The following is a 15,300-nucleotide window of genomic DNA, read 5'->3' on the forward strand; positions in this document are numbered from 1 at the left end:
TATAGCCTTGGTAGGAAAAATTATAAGAGCTAAAAGCACTGCCTGATGGGTGAGAGATATGAAACATATATTTAATATTTGTAATTCTCGTATAGCTGATGATAACCTCGCTGAACACACGCAGTTGACTTCCTCATATACACACTATTTACATTATCCGCTTCAATACTCTTAGGGTCCTGAGTAATTAAATACTTTATAAGGGTGATTCAGCAAAGAGTACATTAAATTGGAGGATGAAATCTTTGGATAATTCTAGCCCACAACGTCTCTGTGATAAAATGTCACTTTCTGCATAGTTTCCATGTTACAATACATTGAAGCTGTTGTATTAATGAGAGTGAATTTGATGTGAAACCACCGAAAGGGTTTTGTATTAATTTATTCTTAGATGTCTTATATACAGCAGTACAGTATTATACAGATGGGTGACACAGGTGCAATGAAATAGGGACCATGACGACCGAATGAGATAAAGTCATTTACAGGGGGGAGGGGTTTTCACTTCAAATTCACTCTCATTAACACATCTTAAATGTATTGTAACATGGAAACTATGCAAACCGGTCATTTTACCATAGAGAAATTATGGTGTAGAATTATCCATGGATTTCATCCTCCAATTTAATGTACTCTTTGCTCAACCACATTGTACTGTATATAGTACAGAGGTTTAAGTTTTCATTCAACTTGTATTAGGAATATTCATTCTATTCACAGCTTAGTTCATCTAAATCGTTATTGTCGAAACCTCACTGATCATATTGATATAAATTCTTTTAGATCAATAATCTTATATAATAAGGACATTTCAACATTACTCTCTTCATTGTTTTATGCAGAATAAGCTTTAATTAAAGAAACACACTACACAGTGTGCAATGAACCAGGCGGGAAATACTTGTGGCATTTTATACCAGAAGAAGCTACAGAGGAGAGAAGTCATGCTGAGGTCATTGTTGATCATTTAGTGAACTGGCTAAAAGAGAGAGGAGCAGACCAGATCCTTTTGGCCTTAGGAGGTGATAGCACGAATGTGAATACTGGCTGGGAGGCAGGAGTAATGCATTATGTGGAGGCCAAGCTCGGCAGGAAGTTGGTGTGGATTGTCTGTGACTTGCACACACGGGAGTTGAGTCTCAGACACCTAGTGACTGTACTGGATGAAGAGACATTGAGCAACAACAGGAGGTCGGGCCCCTAGGGAAGGTGTTAGACACTGCCATTGAACTGGAGATCAACCCAAACTTCACGAGGATCACTGTTGGTCCTCCTCTACCCAATCTCGCTCAGGAGGTAGTCAAGGATCTCAGCACAGACCAAACATATGGCTACAGAATCATCACTGCCATCAGATCAGGAGAGGTAACTCAGAGTCTAGCTCTCTTGGAGATTGGGCCAGTCTGTCACAGTAGGTGGCTCACCACTGCTCTAAGGTTCTGCAAATTGTGGATTTCCAAACATGAGCTGAAGGGCTGAAACATCTGAGGATAATTGTGGAATTCATAGTTAAATCAGAGCTGGGTGGAGGGTCCCAAGCATGTACTGTGACAGCTGAAACTGCTCAAAGGGTCCGACGAAGGATGTGGTAGGAATAGTGATGCCTACAGTAAAGATATCAGCATGGTATGCACACTCTGAGGAGGAGAGGAGGAAAGCTGTGAAAAGGATACTGGAAATCAGAGGTGAAGGAGATAAGGACACACAAGTAGGAGAATGCAGTGTCAGATCCAAGAGGACTCCTGACGTTAACCCATAATACACCAAACTCTCGGAGCTTACTGAATGGAACTCTGGAGTAACCGAGCCTCCACTGACTTGTTCCCTCACCACTGCTGCAATCATGGAGTTTCTGGATAGACCAATGGAAGTTCCTGCATGGCCCTCACACACACAGTCAGTAGAGAGGTGTGTGAGGATGACAACTGAAGCAGCACAAAATGTTTACTGAAAGGAGAGGAGAGAGGCGTACACCAGGGGCCAGGTAGCCTGTAGGGAACTCATGTCCATAAACAAGAACAAGGAAGACATGACCACCTTGGTAAAGTTCTTAAAACCTTTCTGGTAACCTGACTCTCTCATAAAATGTCGTTATATAGAATACAAATATGCAAAAATTGCAAGTTTTTCGTGAATTTCTACTCAAAATATAAATAGCTCGGGGTGGTCAAATCCAGATTTTGAAGCCATATTTCGATTTAGCATACACAAATGTACAATTTATTTACTAGTTGTCTTTCAAACTCTAAACTTATTACTTTGCACACCTAAATTGACACCCCTAAAATGAGGTGAACAACAAATTAATTATCTACAGTTGAAACAAATTAGTACCAAATATATAAAAAAAAAAGCTGATCAACTGTTAATCCACAATAAGACATCAATTCCGAAGATAGTGGTTTGGTAGATTTGATCGGCATCCATTACAACAGTTATGTTTTTATCTTAAACATGAGACACATAATTTATACGAAGGAGTCCGTTTCACAATTAGCCTGACATTGGTCTTATGACACGATTTTACAATAACTGTGACAAGCACTCCACTTCTTGTATTTTAATGCCGTACAGTTAATTGGAATTATTCAAACACATACATTAAAAATCTTTGCATTTAAGTTTTACTAGGCTGCTTCTGAGGATTGTTAAGATATTCACTAGCTTACTCAGTATGAGATGTTTAAGGGGGTGTCAGTATATGATGCAGCGGAGGAATCACTAGTAATAACAAAAAGCAACAGCACAAATGTGAAGTAGAAAATTATTAAATATAAAAAATATACCCTTTCCCCTTAAGTAAGCATAAGAACTCATTGATTCTCTATAAAAGTGCAACTCCAAAATAGAAATCACTCAATCACAAATCACACATATGAACATCCTCATGAGTGAAGCGATACAAGATGCTTCAAATGCTAAAAAGAAATATGACCGATTTCGTTCAAGGAGTGTGATGGATGTCATTAAGCTCCTCATGTATTATCTTTTCTCTGGCCTCCTCAGCAAGTTGTTAAATGGTGGCCAAGTCCCCTGGTCACTAACAGGGTCAAGGTCTCTGTTGCATTCCTTCTTACATTTTACGTCACGACAAGATGGGCGGAGCCTCCGGTATATAAACCTGGCGCTTCCATCAGTGGACACCAGTCTAGTTCTTCCCTCACACCTCAACATGGTTCTTAAGGTAAACAAATGGGGATGATGTATATTGCTGTGATCACTGTGCTTTGAAAAAAAAAACTTGAGGTCCTATTTTGCTTTGAATTACGTTATGATTCGGTGGTTTTCAGGTTTTCGTCATCGCTGTCCTTGTGGCCGTCACTATCGCTGACACTATCCCCTACACCCCTCCACATCCCTCCTACAACGCTCCTGCCCCTACTGTAAGTTGTTGCGTGTGTTTATATCTTATGACTGAATCATATTTTCTCTACGATTTTTATTTTTCAATATAATTATGATAAAAAGAAACTATATAATCCGTTAAATTGTCCTTGTCCTTAAGTTACGATATTTTTTATTTATTTCCATGAGATGCTACAATTATAACTTGACTTGTGTATCATTTTGACTTCCAGGGTCCTGCCCAGTACAACTTTGACTGGTCAGTGAACGACGCAAACTCCGGCAACGACTACGGCCACAACGAAGGTCGTAATGGATACGATACTCAGGGATCCTATTATGTTCAGCTTCCCGACGGTTCCCGACGGTCGTTTGCAGAGGGTTACCTACACCGTGAACGGTGACTCCGGCTACGTTGCTCAAATCGAATACGAGGGTGAGGCCCAGTACTCTCAGCCTAACCCCGCCCCAGTTATCAGCTGGCGCCTGCCTATAGGCCTGCCCTACCTACTCCCCGCCCACCCCAAGCTATAATTAACATAAAGACGGACTTATAAAAGAGCGCTGCTTTCTAATGCAAACGTTGGATTATGTGTAAACTATTAGACAAATAAAATGATCAAATAAATACCCTGTCTTAAAAAATATTGCGGAAATAAAGAAAATGAAAGTAACAAATAAATACAATGGTCAAGAGAAACTCTATATATATATATATATATATATATATATATATATATATATATATATATATATATATATATATATATATATATATACAATACTATATATATATATATATATATATATATATATATATATATATATATATATATATATATATATATATATATATATATATATATAACCGGTCGGAAATACGGGACTTTATTTTCTCACTTGACTTGGGGTTTATTAAAGATTATAAGATGGTAATGGCAGTGGAAGCGTCCCTTGAGAAAAATCCCGAACCAGCACAAGAACACTTAAATCTACTAAACAAAATGAATTGTCCGTGACCCGTGGAAGGATAGCGTCTGTGACTGGGATGAATGAGACACACTGTAAAATTTAGACACTTATATTCCCTCCAACACTACAAACACAACCAAATAATGGTACACCAATATGCGCACCTCTTAACTTGAACTTAAAACACTACTCTGGGGAATAAAAGTTATACATGATATAGAAATTATTAGAAACTCAGGCAACAATAAATTTGAAGTATTAAGAAATGTTGCTTGCAAACATGAAACAGGCCTTAAGGGCTTTCACAAAATAATATCAGTCACTTAGGAAATGGTATTAAAAAATAAGAAATTAAATACTCTACACTGAATAGGCCTTAAGGGCTTTCAACAAAATAATATCAGTCACTGAGGAAATGGTAATAAAAAATAAAAAATTAAATACTCTACACTGAATAGGCCTTAAGGGCTTTCAACAAAATAATATCAGTCACTGAGGAAATGGTAATAAAAAATAAGAAATTAAATACCCTACAATGAATAGGCCTTAAGGGCACTCAACAAAATTATATCACCCCAACAGATGCACACTTCCTAACCTAACTTAACCACTACTGTGGGGAACAAAGGTTATACCTGAGATCAGAATTATGAAGAAAAATTAGATGCATTAAAAGAATCAAATCACAGTATCACTCTGGTTCCACTTAATGACACAAACATTAAAAAAACAATACTATCAAAATTATTTAAGAAATATTGAACTACACACGCCAAGATAATATCAGTAACTGAGAAATGGTATTAACTACCCCCAAATATATTCACTATTATTAATATGTTACTGGGTCCACCATTACTCGTGAACCATGCTCCACCCAACTCAACATACACCCGTAATAAGGGAGATAAAATGTTCCTACTAGGTATCTCCTAGAGTCCTAGACTCATGGTCTCAGTGTGTGACCATTAATTTACTCAGATAACCTCAGTGTACTATCAGTGCGTCCATAAAGCGGAAGGGAGTGAGCCAGTCAGACCTTGTACAGTTGAGAGAAGCTTTAGCTTCCCGTTAGCAAGAGGGTTTCACTAAGCTGCTCGAGACATGTGGTGTTGTCAGCCGAGGTAGAGGAAAGCTGATGCCCCAACGATCGTCCCGTCGTCAGCTGGGCATCCAGACGGCTAGATTCCCTCAAGCGATCCTTTGATACCCCGCTAAACAGTGACAGGCCTACACTGATCGGTCCAATGGCGACAATCGCCACCCTCAATCATCAACGGCAGTCTCAAACGGCAGTCAATCTCTCGCAGTCAAACTCCGGTCAACTCCGGTCAAGTGGGTTCTGGCGGAAACCCTGAAATGAACTCACTGTTAGCTCTAGTTTACTTTACCACTGCCCTATCTAACCCTGTCTGAGATCGAATGAGACTTACTTGTTATACTGCAATAGTGCAACACAGGTGACTAGGCCACGTGACTATTTCTGTGACGAACGCGCAGGGACGTCTTGTTTGTCTGAATGCTTCTCCGTGACTGAGGACCAGCCAGCGTCGCGTCCTCTCAAGGCGTTAGCTTAGGCCTACGTGACATATTTTCCGCCTAACTAATAACTCCTTGGGACACCCGTAACATTATTCAGACTGATAAACGATCTATAATAATTTCAAATTCAATAATAGTCCCTTAACTTCATGAATCGCATCATCATTATTAATTCGGCAAATTACATTTAATATCACTTAGGCCTAGTTCCATAACCTCTCTCTATGGGCGGGGAGCGCTCTCTTCCCTCAGACGACCTTGAACGCTCAGTATCGCTAATGGCGGGGCATTGGAAATTTCTGAATATTACATATATATATATATATATATATATATATATATATATATATATATATATATATATATATATATATATATATATATATATATATATATATATATATATATATATATATATGTATATATATATATATATGAAAAATATTAGACGTATTATAGCCTTGGTAGGAAAAATTATAAGAGCTAAAAGCACTGCCTGATGGATGAGAGATATGAAACATATATTTATTATTTGTAATTCTCGTATAGCTGATGATAACCTCGCTGAACACACGCAGTTGACTTCCTCATATACACACTATTTACATTATCCGCTTCAATACTCTTAGGGTCCTGAGTAATTAAATACTTTATAAGGGTGATTCAGCAAAGAGTACATTAAATTGGAGGATGAAATCCTTGGATAATTCTAACCCACAAAGTCTCTGTGATAAAATGTCAGTTTCTGCATAGTTTCCATGTTACAATACATTGAAGCTGTTGTATTAATGAGAGTGAATTTGATGTGAAACCACCAAAAGGTTTTTGTATTAATATATTCTTAGATGTCTTATATACAGCAGTACAGTATTATACAGATGGCTGACACAGGTGCAATGAAATAGGGACCGTGACGACCGAATGAGATAAAGTCATTTACAGGGGGGAGGGGGTTTCACTTCAAATTCACTCTCATTAATACATCTTAAATGTATTGTAACATGGAAACTATGCAAACCGGACATTTTACCATAGAGAAATTATGGTGTAGAATTATCCATGGATTTCATCCTCCAATTTAATGTACTCTTTGCTCATCCACACTGTACTGTATATAGTTCAGAGGTTTAAGTTTTCATTCAACTTGTATTAGGAATATTCATTCTATTCACAGCTTAGTTCATCTAAATCGTTATTGTCGAAACCTCACTGATCATATTGATATAAATTCTTTTAGATCTATAATCTTAGATAATAAGGACATTTCAACATTACTCTCTTCATTGTTTTATGCAGAATAAGCTTTAATTAAAGAAACACACTACACAGTGTGCAATGAACCAGGCGGGAAATACTTCTGGCATTTTATACCAGAGGAAGCTACAGAGGAGAGAAGTCATGCTGAGGTCATTGTTGATCATTTAGTGAACTGGCTAAAAGAGAGAGGAGCAGACCAGATCCTTTTGGCCATAGGAGGTGATAGCACGAATGTGAATACTGGCTGGGAGGGAGGAGTAATGCATTATGTGGAGGCCAAGCTCGGCAGGAAGTTGGTGTGGATTGTCTGTGACTTGCACACAGGGGAGTTGAGTCTCAGACACCTAGTGACTGTACTGGATGAAGAGAAATTGAGCAACAACAGGAGGTCGGGCCCCTAGGGAAGGTGTTAGACACTGCCATTGAACTGGAGATCAACCCAAACTTCACGAGGATCACTGTTGGTCCTCCTCTACCCAATCTCGCTCAGGAGGTAGTCAAGGATCTCAGCACATACCAAACATATGGCTACAGAATCATCACTGCCATCAGATCAGGAGAGGTAACTCAGAGTCTAGCTCTCTTGGAGATTGGGCCAGTCTGTCACAGTAGGTGGCTCAGACCTGCTCTAAGGTTCTGCAAATGGTGGATTTCCAAACATGAGCTAAAGGGCTGAAACATCTGAGGATAATTGTGGAATTCATAGTTAAATCAGAGCTGGGTGGAGGGTCCCAAGCATGTACTGTGCCAGCTGAAACTGCTCAAAGGGTCCGACGAAGGATGTGGTAGGAATAGTGATGCCTAGAGTAAAGATATCAGAATGGTATGCACACTCTGAGGAGGAGAGGAGGAAAGCTGTGAAAAGGATACTGGAAATCAGAGGTGAAGGAGATAAGGACACACAAGTAGGAGAATGCAGTGTCAGATCCAGGAGGACTCCTGACGTTAACCCATAATACACCAAACTCTCGGAGTTTATTGAATGGAACTCTGGAGTAACCGAGCCTCCACTAACTTGTTCCCTCACCACTGCTGCAATCATGGAGTTTCTGGATAGACCAATGGAAGTTCCTGAATGGCCCTCACACACACAGTCAGTAGAGAGGTGTGTGAGGATGACAACTGAAGCAGCACAACATGTTTACTGAAAGGAGAGGAGAGAAGCGTACATCAGGGGCCAGGTAGCCTGTAGGGAACTCATGTCCATAAACAGGAACAAGGAAGACATGACCACCTTGGTAAAGTTCTAAAAACCTTTCTGGTAACCTGACTCTCTCATAAAATGTCGTTATATACAATACAAATATGCAAAAATTGCAAGTTTTCGTGAATTTCTACTCAAAATATAAATAGCTCGGGGTGGTCAAATCCGGATTTTGAAGCCATATTTCGATTTAGCATACACAACTGTATAATTTATTTACTAGTTGTATTTCAAACTCTAAACTTATTACTTTGCACACCTAAATTGACACCCCTAAAATGAGGTGAACAACAAATTAATTATCTACAGTTGAAACAAAATAGTACCAGATATAAAAAAAAAAGCTGATCAACTGTTTATCCACAAAAAGACATCAATTCCGAAGATAGTGGTTTGGTAGGTTTGATTGGCATCCATTACAACAGTTATGTTTTTATCTTAAACATGAGACACATAATTTATACGAAGGAGTCCGTTTCACAATTAGCCTGACATTGGTCTTATGACACGATTTTACAATAACTGTGACAAGCACTCCACTTCTTGTATTTTAATGCCGTACAGTTAATTGGAATTATTCAAACACATACATTAAAAATCTTTGCATTTAAGTTTTACTAGGCTGCTTCTGAGGATTGTTAAGATATTCACTAGCTTACTCAGTATGAGATGTTTAAGGGGGTGTCAGTATATGATGCAGCGGAGGAATCACTAGTAATAACAAAAAGCAACAGCACAAATGTGAAGTAGAAAATTATTAAATATAAAAAATATACCCTTTCCCCTTAAGTAAGCATAAGAACTCATTGATTCTCTATAAAAGTGCAACTCCAAAATAGAAATCACTCAATCACAAATCACACATATGAACATCCTCATGAGTGAAGCGATACAAGATGCTTCAAATGCTAAAAAGAAATATGACCGATTTCGTTCAAGGAGTGTGATGGATGTCATTAAGCTCCTCATGTATTATCTTTTCTCTGGCCTCCTCAGCAAGTTGTTAAATGGTGGCCAAGTCCCCTGGTCACTAACAGGGTCAAGGTCTCTGTTGCATTCCTTCTTACATTTTACGTCACGACAAGATGGGCGGAGCCTCCGGTATATAAACCTGGCGCTTCCATCAGTGGACACCAGTCTAGTTCTTCCCTCACACCTCAACATGGTTCTTAAGGTAAACAAATGGGGATGATGTATATTGCTGTGATCACTGTGCTTTGAAAAAAAAAACTTGAGGTCCTATTTTGCTTTGAATTACGTTATGATTCGGTGGTTTTCAGGTTTTCGTCATCGCTGTCCTTGTGGCCGTCACTATCGCTGACACTATCCCCTACACCCCTCCACATCCCTCCTACAACGCTCCTGCCCCTACTGTAAGTTGTTGCGTGTGTTTATATCTTATGACTGAATCATATTTTCTCTACGATTTTTATTTTTCAATATAATTATGATAAAAAGAAACTATATAATCCGTTAAATTGTCCTTGTCCTTAAGTTACGATATTTTTTATTTATTTCCATGAGATGCTACAATTATAACTTGACTTGTGTATCATTTTGACTTCCAGGGTCCTGCCCAGTACAACTTTGACTGGTCAGTGAACGACGCAAACTCCGGCAACGACTACGGCCACAACGAAGGTCGTAATGGATACGATACTCAGGGATCCTATTATGTTCAGCTTCCCGACGGTCGTTTGCAGAGGGTTACCTACACCGTGAACGGCGACTCCGGTTACGTGGCTCAAGTTGAATATGAGGGTGAGGCACAGTACTCAGCCTACCAACCCGCCCCCAGTTATCAGCCAGCGCCTGCCTATAGGCCTGCCCCTACCTATACGCCCACCCCAAGCTATAATTAACATAAAGAAGGACTTATATAAGAGCGCTGCTTTCTAATGCAAACGTTGGATTATGTGTAAACTATTAGACAAATAAAATGATCAAATAAATACCCTGTCTTAAAAAATATTGCGGAAATGAAGAAAATGAAAGTAACAAATAAATACAATGGTCAAGAGAAACTCTATATATATATATATATATATATATATATATATATATATATATATATATATATATATATATATATATATATATATATATATATATATATATATATATATATATATATATATATATATATATATATATATATATGTAACCGGTCGGAATATACGGGACTTTATTTTCTCACTTGACTTGGGGTTTATTAAAGATTATAAGATGGTAATGGCAGTGGAAGCGCCCCTTGAGAAAAATCCCGAACCAGCACAAGAACACTTAAATCTACTAAACAAAAAGAATTGTCCGTGACCCGTGGAAGGATAGCGTCTGTGACTGGGATGAATGAGACACACTGTAAAATTTAGACACGTATATTCCCTCCAACACTACGAACACAATCAAATAATGGTACACCAATATGCGCACCTCTTAACTTGAACTTAAAACACTACTCTGGGGAATAAAAGTTATAGATGATATAGAAATTATTAGAAACTCAGGCAACAATAAATTTGAAGTATTAAGAACAGTTGCTTGCACACATGAAACAGGCCTTAAGGGCTTTCACAAAATAATATCAGTCACTTAGGAAATGGTATTAAAAAATAAGAAATTAAATACTCTACACTGAATAGGCCTTAAGGGCTTTCAACAAAATAATATCAGTCACTGAGGAAATGGTAATAAAAAATAAGAAATTAAATACTCTACAATGAATAGGCCTTAAGGGCTTTCAACAAAATAATATCAGTCACTGAGGAAATGGTAATAAAAATAAAGAAATTAAATACCCTACAATGAATAGGCCTTTAGGGCACTCAACAAAATTATATCACCCCAACAGATGCACACTTCCTAACCTAACTTAACCACTACTCTGGGGAACAAGGTTATACCTGAGATCGGAATTATGAAGACAAATTAGATGCATTAAAAGAATCAAATCACAGTATCACTCTGGTTCCATTTAATGACACAAACATTCAAAAAACAATACTATCAAAATTATATAAGAAATATTAAACTACACACGTCAAGATAATATCAGTAACTGAGAAATGGTATTAACTACCCCCAAATATATTCACTATTATTAATATGTTACTGGGTCCACCAATACTCGTGAACCATGCTCCACCCAACTCAACATACACCCGTAATAAGGGAGATAAAATGTTCCTACTAGGTATCTCCTAGAGTCCTAGACTCATGGTCTCAGTGTGTGACCATTAATTTACTCAGATAGCCTCAGTGTACTCCCAGTGCGTCCATAAAGCGGAAGGGAGTGAGCCAATCAGACCTTGTACAGTTGAGAGAAGCTTTAGCTTCCCGTTAGCAAGAGGGTTTCACTAAGCTGCTCGAGACATGTGGTGTTGTGAGCCGAGGTAGAGGAGAGCTGCTGACCCAACGATCGTCCCGTCATCAGCTGGGCATCCAGACGGCTAGATTCCCTCAAGCGATCCTTTGATACCCCGCTAAACAGTGACAGGCCTACACTGATCGGTCCAATGGCGACAATCGCCACCCTCAATCATCAACGGCAGTCTCAAACGGCAGTCAATCTCTCGCAGTCAAACTCCGGTCAACTCCGGTCAACTCCAGTCAAGTGGGTTCTGACGGAAACCCTGAAATGAACTCACTGTTAGCTCTAGTTTACTTTACCACTGCCCTATCTAACCCTGTCTGAGATCGCATGAGACTTACTTGTTATACGGCAATAGCGCAACACAGGTGACTAGGCCACGTGACTATTTCTGTGACAGACGCGCAGGGACGTCTTGTTTTGTATGAATCCTCCCCGTGACTGAGAACCAGCCAGCGTCGCGTCCTCTCAAGGCGTTAGCTTAGGCCTACGTGACATATTTTCCGCCTAACTAATAACTCCTTGGGACACCCGTAACATTATTCAGACTGATAAACGATCTATAATAATTTCAAATTCAATAATAGTCCCTTAACTTCATGAATCGCATCATTATTAATTCGGCAAATTACATTTAATATCATATAGGCCTAGTTCCACAACCTCCCACTATGTGCTGGGAGTGCTCTCTTCCCTCAGACGACCTTGAACGCTCAGTATCGCTCATGGCGGGCATTTGAAATTTCTGAATATTACATATATATATATATATATATATATATATATATATATATATATATATATATATATATATATATATATATATATATATATATATATATATATATATATGAAAAATATTAGACGTATTATAGCCTTGGTAGGAAAAATTATAAGAGCTAAAAGCACTGCCTGATGGATGAGAGATATGAAACATATATTTAATATTTGTAATTCTCGTATAGCTGATGATAACCTCGCTGAACACACGCAGTTGACTTCCTCATATACACACTATTTACATTATCCGCTTCAATACTCTTAGGGTCCTGAGTAATTAAATACTTTATAAGAGTGATTCAGCAAAGAGTACATTAAATTGGAGGATGAAATCCTTGGATAATTCTAACCCACAACGTCTCTGTGATAAAATGTCAGTTTCTGCATAGTTTCCATGTTACAATACATTGAAGCTGTTGTATTAATGAGAGTGAATTTGATGTGAAACCACCGAAAGGTTTTTGTATTAATTTATTGTTAGATGTCTTATATACAGCAGTACAGTATTATACAGATGGGTGACACAGGTGCAATGAAATAGGGACCGTGACGACCGAATGAGATAAAGTCATTTACAGGGGGGAGGGGTTTTCACTTCAAATTCACTCTCATTAATACATCTTAAATGTATTGCAACATGGAAACTATGCAAACCGGACATTTTACCATAGAGAAATTATGGTGTAGAATTATCCATGGATTTCATCCTCCAATTTAATGTACTCTTTGCTCAACCACACTGTACTGTATATAGTACAGAGGTTTAAGTTTTCATTCAACTTGTATTAGGAATATTCATTCTATTCACAGCTTAGTTCATCTAAATCGTTATTGTCGAAACCTCACTGATCATATTGATATAAATTCTTTTAGATCTATAATCTTAGATAATAAGGACATTTCAACATTACTCTCTTCATTGTTTTATGCAGAATAAGCTTTAATTAAAGAAACACACTACACAGTGTGCAATGAACCAGGCGGGAAATACTTGTGGCATTTTATACCAGAGGAAGCTACAGAGGAGAGAAGTCATGCTGAGGTCATTGTTGATCATTTAGTGAACTGGCTAAAAGAGAGAGGAGCAGACCAGATCCTTTTGGCCATAGGAGGTGATAGCACGAATGTGAATACTGGCTGGGAGGGAGGAGTAATGCATTATGTGGAGGCCAAGCTCGGCAGGAAGTTGGTGTGGATTGTCTGTGACTTCCACACAGGGGAGTTGAGTCTCAGACACCGAGTGACTGTACTGGATGAAGAGACATTGAGCAACAACAGGAGGTCGGGCCCCTAGGGAAGGTGTTAGACACTGCCATTGAACTGGAGATCAACCCAAACTTCACGAGGATCACTGTTGGTCCTCCTCTACCCAATCTCGCTCAGGCGGTAGTCAAGGATCTCAGCACAGACCAAACATATGGCTACAGAATCATCACTGCCATCAGATCAGGAGAGGTAACTCAGAGTCTAGCTCTCTTGGAGATTGGGCCAGTCTGTCACAGTAGGTGGCTCACCACTGCTCTAAGGTTCTGCAAATTGTGGATTTCCAAACATGAGCTGAAGGGCTGAAACATCTGAGGCTAATTGTGGAATTCATAGTTAAATCAGAGCTGGGTGGAGGGTCCCAAGCATGTACTGTGCCAGCTGAAACTGCTCAAAGGGTCCGACGAAGGATGTGGTAGGAATAGTGATGCCTACAGTAAAGATATCAGCATGTATGCACACTCTGAGGCTGTGCTCCAGGCCATACTGTGCAATGAGGTGGAGGAGGAGAGGAGGAAAGCTGTGAAAAGGATACTGGAAATCAGAGGTGAAGGAGATAAGGACACACATGTAGGAGAATGCAGTGTCAGATCCAGGAGGACTCCTGACGTTAACCCATAATCCACCAAACTCTCGGAGCTTATTGAATGGAACTCTGGAGTAACCGAGCCTCCACTGACTTGTTCCCTCACCACTGCTGCAATCATGGAGTTTCTGGATAGACCAATGGAAGTTCCTGCATGGCCCTCACACACACAGTCAGTAGAGAGGTGTGTGAGGATGACAACTGAAGCAGCACAAAATGTTTACTGAAAGGAGAGGAGAGAGGCGTACACCAGGGGCCAGGTAGCCTGTAGGGAACTCATGTCCATAAACAAGAACAAGGAAGACATGACCACCTTGGTAAAGTTCTTAAAACCTTTCTGGTAACCTGACTCTCTCATAAAATGTCGTTATATAGAATACAAATATGCAAAAATTGCAAGTTTTTCGTGAATTTCTACTCAAAATATAAATAGCTCGGGGTGGTCAAATCCAGATTTTGAAGCCATATTTCGATTTAGCATACACAAATGTACAATTTATTTACTAGTTGTCTTTCAAACTCTAAACTTATTACTTTGCACACCTAAATTGACACCCCTAAAATGAGGTGAACAACAAATTAATTATCTACAGTTGAAACAAATTAGTACCAAATATATAAAAAAAAAAGCTGATCAACTGTTAATCCACAATAAGACATCAATTCCGAAGATAGTGGTTTGGTAGATTTGATCGGCATCCATTACAACAGTTATGTTTTTATCTTAAACATGAGACACATAATTTATACGAAGGAGTCCGTTTCACAATTAGCCTGACATTGGTCTTATGACACGATTTTACAATAACTGTGACACGCACTCCACCTCTTGTATTTTAATGCCGTAGAGTTAATTGGATTTATTCAACCACATATATTAAAATCTTTGCATTTAAGTTTTACTAGGCTACTTCTGAGCATTGTTAAGATATTCACTAGCTTACTCAGTATGAGATGTTTAAGGGGGTGTCAGTATATGAT

At 38.7% G+C, this 15,300-nt stretch overlaps 2 protein-coding genes across 2 annotated transcripts; both read left to right on the forward strand.

The window, feature by feature from the left end:
- The first annotated feature begins 3,153 nt into the window (after nucleotides 1-3,153).
- Nucleotides 3,154-3,749, forward strand: LOC121875552 (cuticle protein 8-like). The gene is made up of 3 exons (XM_042380133.1): nucleotides 3,154-3,184; nucleotides 3,291-3,383; nucleotides 3,579-3,749. The coding sequence occupies exons 1-3, from the start codon at nucleotides 3,173-3,175 to the stop codon at nucleotides 3,747-3,749; spliced, it is 276 nt and encodes a 91-aa protein (XP_042236067.1). The 5' UTR covers nucleotides 3,154-3,172.
- Nucleotides 3,750-9,463: 5,714 nt separating this feature from the next.
- LOC121875551 (cuticle protein 7-like) lies at nucleotides 9,464-10,200 on the forward strand. Its single transcript, XM_042380132.1, has 3 exons — nucleotides 9,464-9,494; nucleotides 9,601-9,693; nucleotides 9,889-10,200. Exons 1-3 carry the CDS (start codon nucleotides 9,483-9,485, stop codon nucleotides 10,180-10,182), a joined length of 399 nt encoding a protein of 132 aa, XP_042236066.1. The 5' UTR covers nucleotides 9,464-9,482; the 3' UTR covers nucleotides 10,183-10,200.
- The last annotated feature ends 5,100 nt before the right edge of the window (nucleotides 10,201-15,300 follow it).

Source organism: Homarus americanus, unplaced genomic scaffold (assembly GCF_018991925.1).
Source record: "Homarus americanus isolate GMGI-L3 unplaced genomic scaffold, GMGI_Hamer_2.0 scaffold39823, whole genome shotgun sequence".
Classification (NCBI taxonomy): Eukaryota; Metazoa; Arthropoda; class Malacostraca; order Decapoda; family Nephropidae; genus Homarus; species Homarus americanus.

Coding starts and splice junctions, on each gene's coding strand:
- LOC121875552 (XM_042380133.1), top strand. Junction 3,384..3,578: donor ACAACGCTCCTGCCCCTACT/GTAAGTTGTTGC, acceptor TTTGACTTCCAG/GGTCCTGCCCAGTACAACTT.
- LOC121875551 (XM_042380132.1), top strand. Junction 9,694..9,888: donor ACAACGCTCCTGCCCCTACT/GTAAGTTGTTGC, acceptor TTTGACTTCCAG/GGTCCTGCCCAGTACAACTT.